Genomic DNA, 17,146 nt, shown 5'->3' with positions numbered 1-17,146 from the left:
TCTCTGGGAACATTTTTATTTTCAAATGCAAACAAAAAGCAGCTCAGCAGTCATGAAGTGATCAAACGGTCTTTATTCCTTTGCACTGTCACCTGAAGCATATTTATGATTTGTCGCACGTTCTTTCAGCCAAGCTGGAAGTCCACAAGCAGCGCGATGCCGTCACATCCGATTGGCCGTGCCGTGCAGTCATCAGCAGCCAGAGAGAAACACTGAACACGTTACTGAGTGGTCTGTCACAACGGAGCAAGAAAACATCACATGCAAATCAAACCAGGCGAGGGGCAGCGAACGCACCACCTGATCAACGTACACGATACGAGTGCTTTATATCCTAAACAGGAGTTAAAAATACAACAGGAAGTAAGAAAATAAAGGCCTCACACAGTCTACATACACTCAGAGTACGATATTGCACTTAGAACACAGTATATACAGGACACTGTACAATGCAGCACGTCGGTATGATAACCTGTACAAAGGTAACATGAGCAGACCCCGTCGATGGAAATCAGTGTGGCGCTGGTGTCTTAGTGTGAGCTGAAATTATTTTACAAAGCTTTGTCACGGCTGAGGATCAGAGGCGGGTTAGAACATCCGTGCTTAGGCAAACTGAAGCTCCACCAGCAGCAGAAACGTGGTATCACCAAAAAACTGCTCATACTGACTGTGTGACTCTGAGGTTCAGGAAGCATCCCTGTTTACCGATTTAGTGTAGAAGAACAGCTGTGGTGGGTGATCACAGCTGTGCCCACACAGAAGCTGTACATGAAAGATGGAACGAGCTTCTCGGTCTTAAACCTGCGTTGTTTCTGTTGGCCAGCAGGGGGAGAATCTTCTGGTTGTAAAATAAATCTGGGTGAAAATGAGCCCACAGTCCACTGATGAGTTCGTGGCCTCGTCACTACTTTGATCTTTATTTTGGCTCTTTCATACTTATTTATTGTATTGATACTTTATAACTGAGAAGCCAGAACCTCACATCACTACGTCACGTTAACGAGTCAGTGGGCGGTGTCACGGTGGTGACGTCCATCTTTTGTATACAGTCTGTGTTGTGAAGAGGTTGGGTTTCTTTCTAATGTCGGACGCTCTTCACCTTCAGACTGTTGTTGTGATTTGGGTCCATAAAAAGAAATAAAACTGAATTAAAAATCTGCTTATTTTCTATAGTCTGGATTTCATGTCGTGTTTTATTTGTGCTGACACATCAGTGAATATTTATTCTATTTCAAGCAGCTTTTTTCATTACTTTTTCATTTTGTTATAGTATTTTACTGGTAAATTATAAAGACGATACTTTCAGTAAGGCTTCATAATTTGTCTATATAAATTATGTCTTATTTAACTTTATTTTCCTACATCTCGGCTCACTTATGGAGACATTTCTGTTGGACTGAATCAACTTGTTTAAAAAAAATGTTGTAATAAGTAAAGACTGAACCACAGCTTAGATCAGTAAAGAAATCAAACCCAGCACTGAACACTGAAGCTCATCCCAGAAACAAGTGCAGGATTTTAAAGGCAATGCTTTAAAATGATTTCATGTTCTAAGAAAACAAGAATTCAGTGTTTCAGTCGAACTCATCAGGATGGAAAAGCCTGGGAAACTTGGACTCTGGATCCACAGTGAAGGAATGAGCAGCTGAGGCACGGCGACACGCCGCACCGATGTAACGGCAGGACCCGATTAAAGGACAGCTCCAGTTTCTTAGCAGCCGAGTCAGTTTTGACCCTCGTCTCTCGCTCGGACACCGTCTGTGTCACTCGTCCGGCTTCATTAACGTTCACAGAAACGACGTCGGGGAGCAGAAACGACCCGAGCTGTAACAAACTGGAACTTCCTTTTTTCTGTTTTTAACTGTGTCGTTTTATAAAAACATTTTTGAAGAATTGCACAAATAAATAAAGAGATCAGAGACAGAAAAGCGTGACGCTGCAGAGGCGTCACGTGCTGCTGGCAGACCGATCCGTCAATCTGCGTCTCGTTGACAATAAAACACGCTTCTTTTAAATCTCACTGGAAACTAGCTATCTGTGTAGGAAAATCACAAACTTTATTTGATCCACATAGTGAACACTTGTCTTCATGTTACAGTTTAGTCCAGATCAGAAAGTAAAGCCCGCTCGTCCTGTCGTCAGATTTCCTTTCAGTTTGTGAAAGATTCACGCTGAAGCTCGTTGGGGTCGGCGTCCACTCACGGGCTGTCCGTCTTAGTCTTTGCTCAGGCTCCCGCCTCCTGTAGACCCATCTGTGTGTGCGTGTGTGTGCGTGTGCGTGTGTGCGTGCGTGCGGTTAAAACCTTCCACCGCCACTAGGTGGAGTCAACGCCACGCAGGCATGAGCTGCAGCATCTCTGTTTGTACGTGTCCACATGGCACAGCCTCAGCCTGCTCACCACACTGCAGTACTGGGTGGTGTCCTCGCATTCACCTGCAGGGAGAAGCACGATGAACACCTCATCTCACATTTAGCACCGTGAAAAACATTACAGGTGTGTTTCTGGAGGTTTTAGGTTTTTGATGGTGCAGATTTCACGGTTCTCCAAACGACAGGGAGGCCATGTGCACTCACAGACTCCTCCTTATCTTGTTTTGCTATCCGGTTGTTAAGTGATGACGTGACGAATCCTACTTGCGGGCCTAAAGTAGTCTGCGTTTAATATGGCTTTTGTGTTGTTAACATGTTTAATGTTTTGTATTTTCTTCTATTTAATCTCAAAAAGCTCCTAAAACAGTCAGTGATCACTGTTGACCTCCCTCGGCTTTTATTGCCGCTAATCATTTATTTAAGCTCAGTTTTTAAAACCTTACGATGTAACTACAGCCCAGCCCATGCAGCAGTATATGAATGACTAACCTCGTATTGTGGATGGATTATCTCAGTTGTTCTCCTGGCTGAAGTTTGGTCCTTTTACAGCATCCTGCCATGCGATTACATTTGTTCCTGACCACCGAGAACACTCACGTTAACTTTTATCGAGTGGAAAAAAAGTTAGCTTGTTTATATTATGCTAACATAGCTGTGTCGCTAGCGGTCACGTAGCACATCATTATATACCAGCTAGCCAAACTTCAGTAACTCTACAAACGTCACTGCTGTTTAGTTTTCTGTCTTCATTTATGTTGGAAGTGATAACAAAGCTGTACGTTTGAATTTGTTTCCAAAACCCCGCAGTCAGGACATGCTATATTGTATTTAGATAGAAGCTAGCGAGCTAACTTCCTGCTAACTTCTAACTCCGTTAAATGTCATAAATTCCATTTTCATGGATGCCTGGATGTTAAACTCAATTGTTACACCTGGTAGAGCAGAACGCTGATCATTTTATTAAAGATGAAAGACTTTAGACAGTTTTTCAACTCTCAGTAATGCCATAGTGATGTTTGATATGTGGACCTGCAGCGGAGTTTAGGCCCAGACACGGCTAGTGACGTCAGACTGAACGACCGGATAAGTTATGACCACCATGCCTCACAACACTCTGAAGACTCAAGTTTGGATCCTTCTCACGTTAAACACGGTGCGTCTTTTTAAGGACACAAACTCCAACACCTGACTCGTTCTAAGTCACACTGAATAAAACATTAAGTCCATCCACCCATTTTCTTCTGCTTATCCAGTTCAGGGTTTCCTGCTGACGAGCCGACGGGGCTGACGCAGTCTGCACCCAACCTAACCCCACCACCTGCATGAGGAGATCGATACGTGTCGATATCGAGCGAAGCTCAAAAACAGGAAGGTTTTTCATTTTTCTGAACGTTAACGGGTGAAAATGACGGGCAGCTGTGAGTTTTCTGACGCCTCAGACGATCCGCAGCTTCTTTACTGTGACACTGACATCACCTCATGAGCCGCTGACAGCGCGGCCCACGTTCAGGATGTCGTGACGTACGAGGAGCGACGACGCCGGTGATTAAAATGAAGCATTTAACATTTATTGATTGTCATTCAGAACTCGGTGGTTTGCTGCTTCAGTTTCAGTTAACTCCAATCAGCCGGACTGTGCAGCGCCCGAAGCCCAAAAAGGTGAAATTCATCTGCAGAAACTTTAATAAACCTTCAGGGTTTTTTAGCGGTTTGAATAAAACAAAGTTAAAGTCCAACGTGGCCGATCGCACACGCCACAGGTCAGCTGTAGGTTTACGTATTTAATGGCTTCGCCTAAAGAGCGCAGGACGTGGCGCAGACTTACTCCCACAGGTGGCGGTGTTGCAGTGCTGCCAGGTGGAGGGTCGCTGGAGCCAGGCGCAGTGCTGGTCGGCCAGAGTCCTGCCGGTCTTGCTGTGAACGCAGTCCACCCTGCGGGACTGGAAGCCACTCCCACAGACCACGGTGCACGCTCGCCACGCACCGGGACGCCACTGAACATCGCACAGGTCAGACGAACAGTTGCGCACGGACACCGGTCTGAAAGAGAGAAGATTTGGGAGTTATTGATGGGATTGGTGATAAATTCTGATGGTGTCATTTTATCGTGTTTATTTGTTCTTCATCTTTTCTGCTCCGCCTCGGTCGGCGTTATTGGCTTAGAGCTGTGAGCACAACGCCATCCAGCTCTACCTGTGAGGTTTTAATAAATATTTAGTTCAGTTAATGGTTGCCATGGGAGCCAAATTAAGCATCCTGCAGGTTAAAGAGAGGTCGCCGTGCTCTGCTGGCCATTTTACAAAGAACGACTCCATCGCTGTACGCAGGAAGTTGTCAGCCTGGAAGCAGAAAGAACACTGGATGTGGTGCAGCTGTTCTCGTGGCCGTAGATGAGGGGGGAACATGCGCCGGAGGCGTCGCTGGGTGTGCTCGAGTCAGCTGTTCGTGAATGCGCTACGAGCAGCAGCGACCCTCCTGGGAGTGAAGCAAACTCCACCTGCTGATCTGCCCGACGCTCAGCAGGAAGAAGAAGAAAACAGGAAGGTAGCAACGGTTCGATACACCAGCCGCTTACCAGCGTGCCCGAGCACACCGTGAGCCAAACTAACGGCCCGCAGCGTGTTTAGCTTTACGGGTTTGAGGTCTCTGTAGAAGAGGAGCAGCTCTGATCACATCATAGGTCATCAGTGAGACTCGTTCCTGGTGGCTGATGGACTCCATCATGGCTGCTCTTTGTCAGTGATTCAGCTGGTGGGTGGAGGATTCTGCGGTCTCAGGTTTTGGAGCTCCAGCTCACACTGGGATTGCCCCGAGCGGTCGAGTTCAGGCATCTGACACCGAGGGGATCAGCAGACGGACGGACAGGTGCCGCATCTACACTGATGTGGACGATCTGTTGCAGCAAAGAGAGCTGACTGTGAGCAAATCTGTCACATCGCTGGCCGATCCATGTTCCCGCCCCCACATATGGCGGCGAGATGTGAGCAGCGACCGAGAGAACGAGGCTGTGGTTGGTCAGAGTCGCCGCTCTTCCACCTGACTGGGGTGCTTCCCTGACGAACAGACCCAGGACACATGAGAAGAAGAATACGGCGTTCAATAAAAATGAAGTGCTGGTAGATAATAGCGCTCAGTGTACCTGGGATTTAACACACACCTGCAGACCGACACAGGTAGAAGCCAGAGTGACGCACAGATTCACACAGTCGGAGCAAAATCGAGCAGTTTGGGAACATTTCAGTTTTATGAAAGAGTCATTTCGTGTCTGAGCGCGTGCGTACCTGCTCCGGAGGTCACAGTCTGTGTAGGAGGAGCCGTTGGCGTGCTGGCAGACGACCGATCTCTTCTGCACGGTGGTGGTGGGGCCCAAACACCTCCCCGAGCACTAAGATTCAAACAGTCACAGCTGAAGGCGACTTTCCTACACCGTGTAACGTGCACGTGTCTGATTAAACGTCTGACTCTACCTTCCCCCACGGACTGGTCACCCAGACGGGGCAGTTATTGGCGGAGCACGGCTCCGTGTCCGCCGGCCGACTCGTCCCCTCGCAGGCGGCCGCGGGTAGCGTTCTCGCTGCACCTCCGGCGTCGAGCTGCTGACACGTGACCCGCCGCCGCTTCTGGCCGGCGCCGCATGAGGCCGAGCACTTTGACCAGTCCGACACCGACCATCTGACACGAAGACAGCGACACACGAAGCACACAAACGCAATAAAAAGCTTCAAATGAAACTTCCGTCCAAACATTTTGTCTCTTCCTGTAAAGAAGAATCTGTCAGAAAGCTGCGCTCGTCCAAGGACGAGTCTCGTTTTAACTCCTCTCAGGCTCCTCCCGAGGAAACCAGGGGTGACAAACTACAGGAAAAGGCGGAACTATTGGGAATCCTGAGGCTGTTATGCTGCCATCTTTGCTGGCACAGTCCAGGTCCTCTTAAGAGGAAATGTCGCTGAAGCTCATTAGAAACTAGTTCAGAGGGACCACCCTGTTATCAAGTCGGTCAGTAAAATGTATTTATACAGCACTTTCAATGGATAAAAATCACAAAGTGCCAGAAATCTGAATAAAACAATGAAAATTTATTAAACATTGTATAGAAATGTCACCTCAGGCTCTGCCTTTGACACCCGCAGTCTGAGCTAAGTTTGTTTCTTAGACGATAAAAACATGGAGTGATTCTCACCCGACGCTGAGCGTCAAATACGGCGCCCAAATTTCTGAGACTCGATTGAACAGAAGAGCCTAAAAAACCGACACGCTGCTTAATTTCTGAAATTGCGTAAACAGGAACAAGCTGTCGTGTCCTGATGGCAGCGATGCTCCAGGATCGAGTGATCGAGTCACCAAATTTCCACAGAACTGAGTAACTGTGGGAAGAGCACTCGGCTCCTCCATCAGACCAAACGAGGAGTATTTTTATTTTATTCTTTTGGAAGAATGATTTTCATCCAACCCGTGACCAGACTTGCCAAAGAGCACTAAAGCTTGAGGTGAGATGAATTACAATGCCCCCCCCACTGGACTGAAATCTCCACCCATGCTTGTAGCTGTAAACACAGAGCTCCGTCAGCCTGCAGCACTACAGTTTTATCCCGAGCCGAGCTAACAGCGGGTCATTTGTGTTGCATTAGCGAGTGAAGCTGACTCAGTGTGTGGCAGCAGAGCCGGAGGGGGGGCTGACTGATGGGCTGTATGATGAGTAAAGGCAGGCTGGCAGAGCTGGCAGCAGCGGGGGGGACTCGGGGTGAGCAGATTCTGCTGAGAGTTACACTTCTGCTGCACTCGGTGATTCATTAGCGGCCGACCCTCTGCTCATCAAAGTCGGCGTGCGAAGGAGCTGACGCACCGCGGGCACGAAACTCAGAGCGGGAAAGGAAAAATGTCAGTCAGTGGGCAGGTTTATTCTATAATCTGTCAATATCGCGGCGGCGCTCCACAGGAAGCGCTGCTCTCGCCTGTTTTTGAAGAAGTTCCATTAATAAAACACGTCGGCAGGTGACAGGAGAGGCTACGGCTCGAATGTGTGATTAAAGCTGTTTGAACGTCGTCAAAACAGCTAACACCTCGGACACGTGCCCACATTAGTGCCCTGCTCCCCAGCACTGGACGCTTGATGGGCGGAGCCACTAGACAGGTACCCTCCCTCTCTGACAAACGCTGAGCTGCACCCGACCGACCGAGAGAACGCCGCACGCGTGCAGTTCTCCTGGATTTGCCAGAACAGCGAACCGTCTTCTTTTCAGATCAACGATTCATTTTCAGAAGTTTTGGGAGGAGCTGCCTTGTGCTGGACACGCCCCCAAAAAGAAAAAAACGAAGCTTAGACAGTAACTTCCATCATTCCTTGAAATGCAGCTCGACGCCAGCAGGACGGACTGCACAGCTGGTTAACGCGCTCTGCGTCCACGCTCAGGTGAACATGGCGATCGAGCGTACCTGGGGGGGCAGGCCTGTCTGTTGCAGGGGACCGGGGACGTGACGGGTTTCGGTATGCGCTGACACATGTCGGGGTGAACGTCCTTTCCGTCCAGAGAGACGCATCGGATCCGCCGCAGCCACGTCCCTCTGCTCCCGCAGGAAGTACTGCAAGTGGTCCAGTCCCCGAATCTCCAGCCAAACTCTGCAGAACGAAAGAGGAAACATGGAGATGCATGAGATCCAAAATCGAACGAGTATTCTGTAAATCAGCAGAAGCTTCTGGGCTCTCAGTGACGGTCAGTCCGTTTGTGGCCGCCATGTCGTCACCATTGGTCACTTCCTGTCAGCCCGCGTGTACAGCAGGGGGCAGCAGTCCAATAAAACCAGAGCTCAACACATTTTACTTTAGTTGTTATCCAACATGGATAACGTGTCACAGCTGAAATAAACTGACTTTAGTGAATGAAGCTGTTTTTGACTCAGCAACACCAGCGTCCTGCTAACTGCGTGCTGATTGGTCGGTTAAGGCTTTAGGACAGGATGTTCTCTGCTTCCAAAGATAACTCCAGCAAACATTAGCAGCGTCGCTAACGCGCCTCATGGTGCTGTGACGTCCATAACAGAAACCCTCTTATCACAAAATCCCCAGAAGAAAGATTTTTACTCCAAATTGAGATTTTAGCTCTACAGCGCCAAACCTGTAGCCCCACCCACAGTTATCCCTCTTTAATCGGCCTTTCTGACTCCAACAGACTGCAGACCAACGACTGAGACCAGAAACTCATCAGCAAAGATCAAATCAAAGCTCAGCAGAGCGGCCTCAGACATGCTTTTTTGCCCCCTGCTGGACGGTAGAAGGAATGCAGCTTTAAGCCACTTTGCACCGTCTCAGACACAAACGCTAAATCTATCCAAACTCATCCACCGGTTCCCATCAGACTGACATCAGACGCTCCACAGAATACGTGATGGCTCAAAGGTCGGTGAAAACGACTTCTGATCTATACATTTATTGATTAATAGATTCTGCCCTGTGCTGGACTGCATGATCTGCATGCAGAGAGGCGATCTCTTCGCTGACAGCTGTTCCAAATGGCAGAGCTGTGCCTCGTTATCCACACGGCCGCAGTTTGAAGGGAAGACTGTAGAAGCTACAGGCCAAACCGGGACGGGGCTCGGAGGAATGCCACAGCATCCCGTCACAGTAAGATTTGGCAGCGGTGACAGAGGATGCAAAGCCTGAGCGGCGGCGTCAAACACCACCCTGAGACATTAACGTGTCGCGCACGAGTCTGCACAGATTCTCAATTTTTAATTTCAGATGCTGAAACGGCCACAGTGGAGGCAGGGAGACGTCCGAGGCAGAGGAAGGACAGCCGTCGGCGGGACGGTGTCACAGAGACAAAGAAGCGGCGTGCAGATGGAGCCGCTTCATTCCTGCAGAGCTGGGCTGGATCTGAACGTTGGAATAATCGTGTGGGTCATTCATCGTTTCTTTGATAGAAATGATGCATGCGTGCTCAGTTTGTTCCCACATGAGATTTTTCCACTCTGGAGAGCCAAATAAAGTCAGGCCGTGTGACGCCAGCTCGGCGCTGACACCGGCAGCTTCCAGAGATGAAACACCTCATCCACCCGGGACGTTCCCTCCCCTCAGCGTTCCCTGGATGCTCCACTTGTCTCGAGGAGACGTTTCCACAAACCGCTTTTTGTTTTTAATGTATTTACTTTAACTAAGCTTCACACTTTAAGCAGCTTTTGGATTCTCGTCCTCTCAGACACATTAAGCACTCCTCGCCACCCACGCACGAATTAGGAGACGCGCTTCCTGCCATTTATCGCTCACTCGGTCCAATTATCATTCGTCTCATGACTTCCAGCTCGCTCTGTTTGCCTGTGTTTACCTTCCTCTCCAGAACTACTGACATCATTTGCTTAGTTTATTCATGCAGATGCACCTTCAGCATCAGCGAGACCATAAAAATGTTTTCAAGCACATAATAAAAATTCAGTTACATCATAACAATCTGAGAAGAGTCGTGGAAACACTCAGGAAAGGAGCTTCGGTGCTTCCTTTACCGCCTCCTTTAACGGTGGAGACGTTTTCCAGCTTCAGGAACTACGTCACCGTCGTCCACGCTCACATTATGAACACGCCCTCTCGTTTCAGCTCCTGACTTTATGACATTTTCCATGGAGCTGCAGCCCTGTTGCCTCCAGACCAACCATTAACCTGATCACTGCATATCATGATATTCATTTACATTAGATAGCCGCTGATATGAGACATGCACAGTATAGTAAACCTGCATTTTAAAAACTTCCCGTCCTGGGAAAGCGTCCCTGCGGCGTAAACACTCACCTTCGCTGTGGACGTATATCCAGGCTGACAGGATTTGCCTGGTGCTGTTGATGAAGGTCTGGCATCTGTAGCGGCCCGCGAACTTCCCCTGGAACGTGCTGACTTCCAGCACCCGACCTCCCACCAGCATCCTGTGCTGCAGACCCTGACCGGGATCTGGGGAGTGAGCCGGAGCCGAAACCTCCTTCAGGGTCCGGTTGTTGTACTCCCAGCGCACAGGCAGTTTGTGGTCGGAAACCACCGGACAGCCTGCGACAGGCAGGAGCAGAAAGAATGTATGTATTTAAAATTATAACGCTGAAAATGCTAAACAGGAACTCCATCAAGTTCAGACATTAATGCAGCGCTAATGGATGAAAGAAATCCATCTGAGGGGGAGAGCGCTGCTTAATGTGAGAGCAGCTCAGCGATGGGAGGCTCGTCCGCTGACTGGGACCTTGTTATTCAGCAGACTCAGACCGGAGCTGTGACTGAGATCTTCTCCTTAACTTTAAATTCGATTTTATTCTGACACTGAACCAGTTTTCAGTTTTTTTAATAAAAGCCTGTGAAGCCACCTTTCCAAACTTCACCCTTTATATTAACAAACAGCAAATTCAATCCAAATCGTCTGAGGATGTCGTGCTTTTGTCTCCTATATTTATCTGGTCATCACATTAAAGGTCAGTCTGTGGCTCCGGGCAGAGGATGTTGTCTTCGTTGGTTATCATGTGAGAAATCGGCCGTGACTGTGACAGCAGAGGTGACTAAAGCGTACCTATGCGCAGGACGTCTCCAGGTTTGATGAAGACGCTCGTGCCGCGCCGTGACGCCATGAGGACTCTCCTCCTGCTCAGGTCCTGAGACGCTGGAAGCACCCGGCTCCCTCCGGCTGGATAAGGATCTGCACACACAAACGTTACTCCACGTGACCCAACGCGAGCGATTGTGGCGAGAGGTCGGCTTTATGTGTGAACCCACCGTGGACCTTCAGGACTGTGGAGGCGGTCGACTTTCCTATGGCGTTGGTGGCGGCGCAGGAGTAGGTTCCCTGGTTGTGCACGGAAACATTTCGGATCCACAGCGAGCCAGACGGCAGGGAGACGGCGCCGGCGTCCAACAGCCCGTCCTTCCTGTGCCACAACACCGTGGGGCGAGGAACACCTGACAGATGGAGAAAGGCGTTAAAAATTTTACAACAACAGAACAGGTCAAACACCGTGAGCTGAATCCTGATGCTGCAGGGAATTTGGAGGAAGACGAACGTGTTGCTTCCTGTTTAAAGGGAGTTTTTCTTTCCCGCTGCTGCCAAGGCTCCTCTGATTGTTGTATTACATGGTCTTCCTCTGAATTTTATTACAAATACCATTAAATCAAAGTATTTGGACGGCGTTTGACTGATGCAGTATTTATCATGACGAGGACGAGCTGGCGACACAGTAATGGAGTCAGGACGCAGAGAAACACTCTTGCTGTCAGAGGAGGAACAGAGTCCGACCTGAAGCTGAGAGCGATCTCTGACATGAATCTGAAATCAAACTCTGGCTGAACTTCACACGGCTTCACTTCCTGTGAACCGTCTGGAGAGCGGCTGATGTGAAGTGAGGATCAGCGTGAGAGTCTGCAGAGCCGACAGGCTCTCTGTCCTCCTCGGTGTGTCGGGGTCAGACCCCACGCTGCTCCCGCCGTGGATTCCTGCGAATCGACTTCCACAAGCGTTCCCTGTTTATCAGCACAGCTCTGCAGGAGAAGCGCTTCTTTTCCTTTTTTGACACAGAGAGACATCACGACGTGTTTTCCCAATCTCTGTGATGCTTACACCCCAACACACCACGAACTCTCCACTTGGACTCGCCGCCTTTTCAAACACCCCCAAATAAATGTAGGCAGAAATAATTAGCATGCAGTAATTAAAGCAGTACTTGTGTTTACTTGTGAAAATTAGACGCATGAATGAGTCATGAAATGTTAATTTTATGCACAGAATATATATACGGCATATTAAGGTGACATACTTAAAGGGTCTGGAGTCCCAGCTGAGACAAGAACAGCAGAAACAGATAACTGTTGTTTCTGTGCATGCAGAGCTGCACGGAACAAGAACGGAGACGGGAAAAGGAAAATGTTGATTTAGCCTGAAAACACGTGTCTCACGTGCAGAGATGCACAGCTCCTGCAGAGCTGCAGCTCAGTAAGAACAGGTTTTCCCACGCTTTGAGCCGCATGTACGGGAAGTCTCTGGGAACTCTGTGACCACACCCACCTTTGAGCGGCACGCCGACCTGCAGCTCACACTGAGGCTGAGCCGGAATTACCTGACGATGATGATGATGACGATGATGGTTCTCAGCTGCAGGTTGGACTGTTCGGGTCCAGTTGGAGAAATTTTCTGGAAGGAGTCGAGCGGGAGATTGACGGACGGATCGTCAACCACCTCAGCCACGTCTGCTGTCACGTTGCTGATTTGTTTTCTTGAGTCTGAGGGTGAAGCTGTCGACTGATTGGTCAGCCTACGCTCCCACTCGCACCTTAAATGATCTGACACTCTGGGTGGAAACTGACAGAAAAAAGCTCGAGGACAGAAGCGGCAGAGACAAACTTCCTGTGACGAGCGCCTGTGCTCAGCTTCGGTGACAGGCCGAGGAGCTGCTGCGCCTCCAAAAGGAGCCAGCTGAGGTGGTTCAGCCATCTGACAAGGATACCTCCTGGAGGTGAGACGCTTCGTGTCCAACACTGTAGAAATCATGTCTCCCAGCTGGCTTGGGAACATTGGGAAATGTCCCACTGGAGGAGGTGGCTGGGTATCTCTGCTTGCACTGGCGCCCCGTGACCGGACCCAGGTGGTTGGGAGAAGATGAGTGAACACTGCTTGTTGCAGAATCAGGATCATGAAAATAAGAGTGTTTGTCTGGGAATCTTCCAGCTACAAGCTAAAGGAGCAAACCTCTGATGGAACGAAGGAACTGCAGCTCGGCTCACAGCTCTTTAACTCTCGTGTGTCTTCATTAGAGTCAGTGTGGACAAAGACAGGAGGCAGCTCAGACCGTGTGCACTGGATAACCGGTCGAACAGGATTTCAGCTCCCAGCTGTCTTTCTGCAGCGTACGAGCTGATCAGGACTTGGACACAGCTCAGAGTTTAGTCTCTCAGCACTTCATATATTGAGGTGAGTGAGGTGAACTCCTGAAGTGAGGCGTCCAAATGTGATTCTCACTCTTAGATCAGACAGCTATGAACACCCAGCTGCCAACAGGAGAATGCTCTGATTTTCCAAGATGTCACTCTCCATTACAGAGTTCACTTCACCCAATCAGATGAAAAATTACTTTCAATCTGGTTTATCTCACCGCTTCGGCCTGCTGACACACGCACACACAGAGCTGATATCATGTCAGCTCTCAGTGCAGTAACCTTTTGTAACCAGCTCCACATAAACTGTTTGATCAGACGTTTTCATCACTCTGTGATTGGATGAGATGAGAGAAGCAGCAGTCAGTGTGTATACATTTAGATGTGTGTGTGTGTGTGTGTGTGTGTGTGTGTGTGTGTGTGTGTGTGTGTGTGTGTGTGTGTGTGTGTGTGTGTGTGTGTGTGTGTTACTGATGTTGTGGGGACCTAAATCTGTGTCTGCAGGCCTTTATGAGGACGTTTGTTATCTGCACAGGAAGTAAACCTTTGAGTCTTTCTACTTTGTCTGTGGTGGTGAGACGAGACGAGGAGCCTGCTGTGCGTTCACGTTTCTGCTTCATCCACAGACTTCACACACAATAACATAAAAACATAGTTTTACAGATACAGCAGACCATCTTTTTCATTGAATTATGTGCTGTAGATGCTAAATAAAGGCCAAGAAAACAGGACGCTGGGGTTTTTGAGATTGGATATGCAGACCTTTGATTTGTGTTGCGTGGTATCGTGACCTACCACTGACGGGACAGTCCACGGTGAGGTTGGCGCCCGGACGAATGCTGATTTGTCCTCCGACAGTGGCTGTCAAGCTGTGGCCCAGCATCCCCCCGTGGTCTGAGACGTTTCTCCAGGACACCGCGATGGCCGGAGGCTCTGAAGAGTCACAGAAACTGCATCAGCCACTGAGCTCCCATCACATCCTCCCGTACCCTTAATGACAGTATATATCAATAAAGTCGTGATTCGACAACCATTAGAAGAGTTTCCAGGTTTTTCCAAGGATACCTAGATGAGCAGAGACCACGACTAACCTCTGATGTAAAAACATCTATTTTGCCTCAAATATCCCAGAAAGTCCTCATTTCAGAAAAGACGTTCATCAGTTACTTCAAGTCGGCTTTCGAGGGTAAAGAGTCCAGATTTGTGATGAATCTCAGTCCTGTGTGACAAACTGTGTCCAGCACTGCAGCCCGTCCATATAAGTGTGAGACAGTGGTGACAAAGTGAAGTTGTACTGCATTCAAAGTTCATGGTAAATGACACAGAGGCTGTTTAGACACAGGAAATGACATCACTGTGTCATCGGCATAGAAATGACATTTTGCACTTTTGGGTTTAATCACTCACTTTCCTCAGAGCGTAACTTTAACGTCCGCGTGGAAGTTCAGTGAATTCATTATTAGACCCGATCGCCTTGAGTCAAAATGCAAAATAAACTCACCCGCTGTTTAAATTACAACATCGAACACAGAAACTGCACATTTAATATTATTGCCTGTTAACCTTCTGATTGTCTGGACATAAACAGAATAAGAAAATATCAGAAAGTGATTCAACTGTTATTTCTTGTGCCAACAGATCAGCTTCCCGAACTTCAGGTTGATTATTTTGCGATCAGTGCTGCAGCTTTACTGGATACAAACATTCCTGAATGAACATGAATCAATCTGGAAGAAATCCCCCCCCCAAAAAAAGCTAAAAAATTTGTTTGTGATTCCAGGACTGAATAAATCATTAAAACCCCATCACCCAGGTTTGTTTGCGGTCATGGAGCAGGCTGAGACGGAGCCACAGCTTTGTGTTCCTGTAGATCGCAAGTGGAAAATAATCCCTCACACACGACACCAGTGGAAAAGAAGAACTGGGTTCATGCTGTGAACAAACACAGCTGTTCCACACTCTTTTCGGCAGGCTGAGTAAGACGGTGAAATCTGTAAACGTATATATTTATAAATCCATTTACTACCGCGCGCTCACAGACAAAGCAGGCCTGGATTGATATTCATCAACATAGTTAAGAAAAGCCACAAGGGAAATTACAAAACCTCCACTGGAACTGGAGAAGATGTGCATACAAATGCAACCTTACGTGAGACGAGTGAACTGCAACAAAGAGCACACCTGCCAGCAGCAGCTGGGAAGCCTCCGAGTCTGAGCCGAGCGCGTTGGCAGCGGTGCATCTGTACTGGCCTCTGTCAGACGCTCGGAGCTGCAGGATGTGGAGGCCCGCTCGATCCCAGGACAGCCTGCGGACACACGAGGAAAACATTTTTACTTTTTACCCAACTCATCCCAACAGGGAGAACACGGCTTCCTCATATTCCTGTACTTCTTTCAAAGTGGGGCGGCTAAAACGGGCGAAGAGTCTCTGCTGAGGGACTGGTGAATGATTTTGGATACAGAGGAACTTTGTTGAGCTGTAGATGAGGAGATCATCACCCAAACACAGAGAAACACACAGAAGAAACTGCAAGTGCTATTTTATTGTTCACAGAAGAAGCCTGTAGCTCTCTAACATTTTAAACCTGAAGTTTTGGGTTTTTTTGCAAAGCAAGGTGTCGTTATATTAACACAAACGTCACACCTTTGTTCCCCCTCCCGCCCACAACCTCAGAGTGATGTCACACCTTGAATACGCCATCAGAATATAATCGCTTTCAGAGGATGTAACATTTTTAACAAACGTGAAAAATGTTACATTTTAACAAGCGTGAAAAATGTTACATTTTAACAAACGTGAAAAATGTTACATTTTAACAAACGTGAAAAATGTTACATTTTAACAAGTGTAAATGTAACAAATGGTTGAGGCGGCGCACACAAACAGACTGAGAGCTGTGCAGAGAACTTCTGTAAGATTTTATTATTTGTAGCATCAGGTTAAAAAAATCTTTGGTAAAGCAAAGTTTTCAGGTACCAGGTTCATCTTCTCATAACAGAAGCAACTACATACAAGAATCACTGAGAGGAGATTCATTAGAGGCTTCGTTATGCAGTAAGTCTGTCAGACAGCTGTCAGCTACAACGTGAGGAGATATGAGTGCGTCGCTATGTACAGGTGGGCTTTAGACTAAAACAACACCCCTCCCCTGTAAGGGGAGCAAACAGCACCGGGCCAAAAGAACCAGAGAGCTGTCCACGTCGCCGGGCTCAGCGACGCCCCGTCTTCCAACTGTAGGCCTGAGGAGTAACACACAACACACTCACAAAGCTCACACTAAGCTTTGCAGCAGTACAGTTACTAGAGAAATATTTGAAACCGACGGTGCTACAGCACACACACTCTGATGTGCTGCAGCCTTTTAGAACTGCTCTGCAGCTCTGTATTCCAGACAGCAGTGATTTGCATGTAGATCAGGCACTCATAACTGTTCTCCTTCACTGCAATGGAAGAGAAGTACTTGTTCTTTGATCTGCGTCTCCGCAGTAATAACACAGATGTGAACTTTTCACTGAGGAATAAAAGAAATAAATGCTGCAGACCCGGTAAATCTGATAAAGGTCCTTTTTAAAAGGTCAGTCAGCAGCACAGCGTGATGCAGAGCTAACTTCAGCTGTTATCACGCTCAGCTCACTCCACAGTTTCAGCACTTTGATAAAACTCAGTCGAGGGCGGCTGCAGAACATTGTGTTTTCCTCTGCAGCCCACAGGTCTTGTAAATGTCAATCAAGTGTCCGTCTCACTCGGGCGTTCAGATTCCCGACCGTCCTCAGAGCTTCTTTCTCTCACGCTTGGATTAAAAGAACCGTCTGACATTTTTGGAAATGTGTTTGTTTACCGGCTTACCCGGCATCAAATCAGAAAATCAATATCAATTTTATCTCAGCGC

General features: G+C 48.2%; 1 protein-coding gene across 3 annotated transcripts in view; it reads right to left on the bottom strand.

Annotated features, from left to right (window-relative positions):
• Positions 1-17,146, bottom strand: part of adamtsl3 (ADAMTS-like 3) — a 185,285-nt gene continuing 168,139 nt past the window's right edge. For 2 of the 3 annotated variants that reach the window (XM_084926095.1, XM_084926103.1), the window contains 10 exons: positions 15,438-15,562; positions 14,052-14,189; positions 11,109-11,291; positions 10,906-11,031; positions 10,149-10,397; positions 7,805-7,988; positions 5,839-6,043; positions 5,653-5,756; positions 4,197-4,411; positions 1-2,434 (listed from right to left, as the gene is read on the bottom strand). In XM_084926095.1, the coding sequence (XP_084782221.1) occupies positions 2,316-2,434; positions 4,197-4,411; positions 5,653-5,756; positions 5,839-6,043; positions 7,805-7,988; positions 10,149-10,397; positions 10,906-11,031; positions 11,109-11,291; positions 14,052-14,189; positions 15,438-15,562 (1,648 nt within the window). In that variant the 3' untranslated portion in view covers positions 1-2,315. The remainder of the gene's footprint in view (positions 2,435-4,196; positions 4,412-5,652; positions 5,757-5,838; positions 6,044-7,804; positions 7,989-10,148; positions 10,398-10,905; positions 11,032-11,108; positions 11,292-14,051; positions 14,190-15,437; positions 15,563-17,146) is intronic. The other variant, XM_084926111.1, reaches the window with a different exon arrangement.

The sequence above is a fragment of the Perissodus microlepis genome, chromosome 1 (assembly GCF_051167445.1).
Source record: "Perissodus microlepis isolate ML-2025 ecotype Zambia chromosome 1, ASM5116744v1, whole genome shotgun sequence".
NCBI lineage: Eukaryota > Metazoa > Chordata > Actinopteri > Cichliformes > Cichlidae > Perissodus > Perissodus microlepis.
The sequence above is the reverse complement of the archived record's forward strand: the minus strand, read 5'-3'. Positions and strand labels throughout refer to the sequence as shown.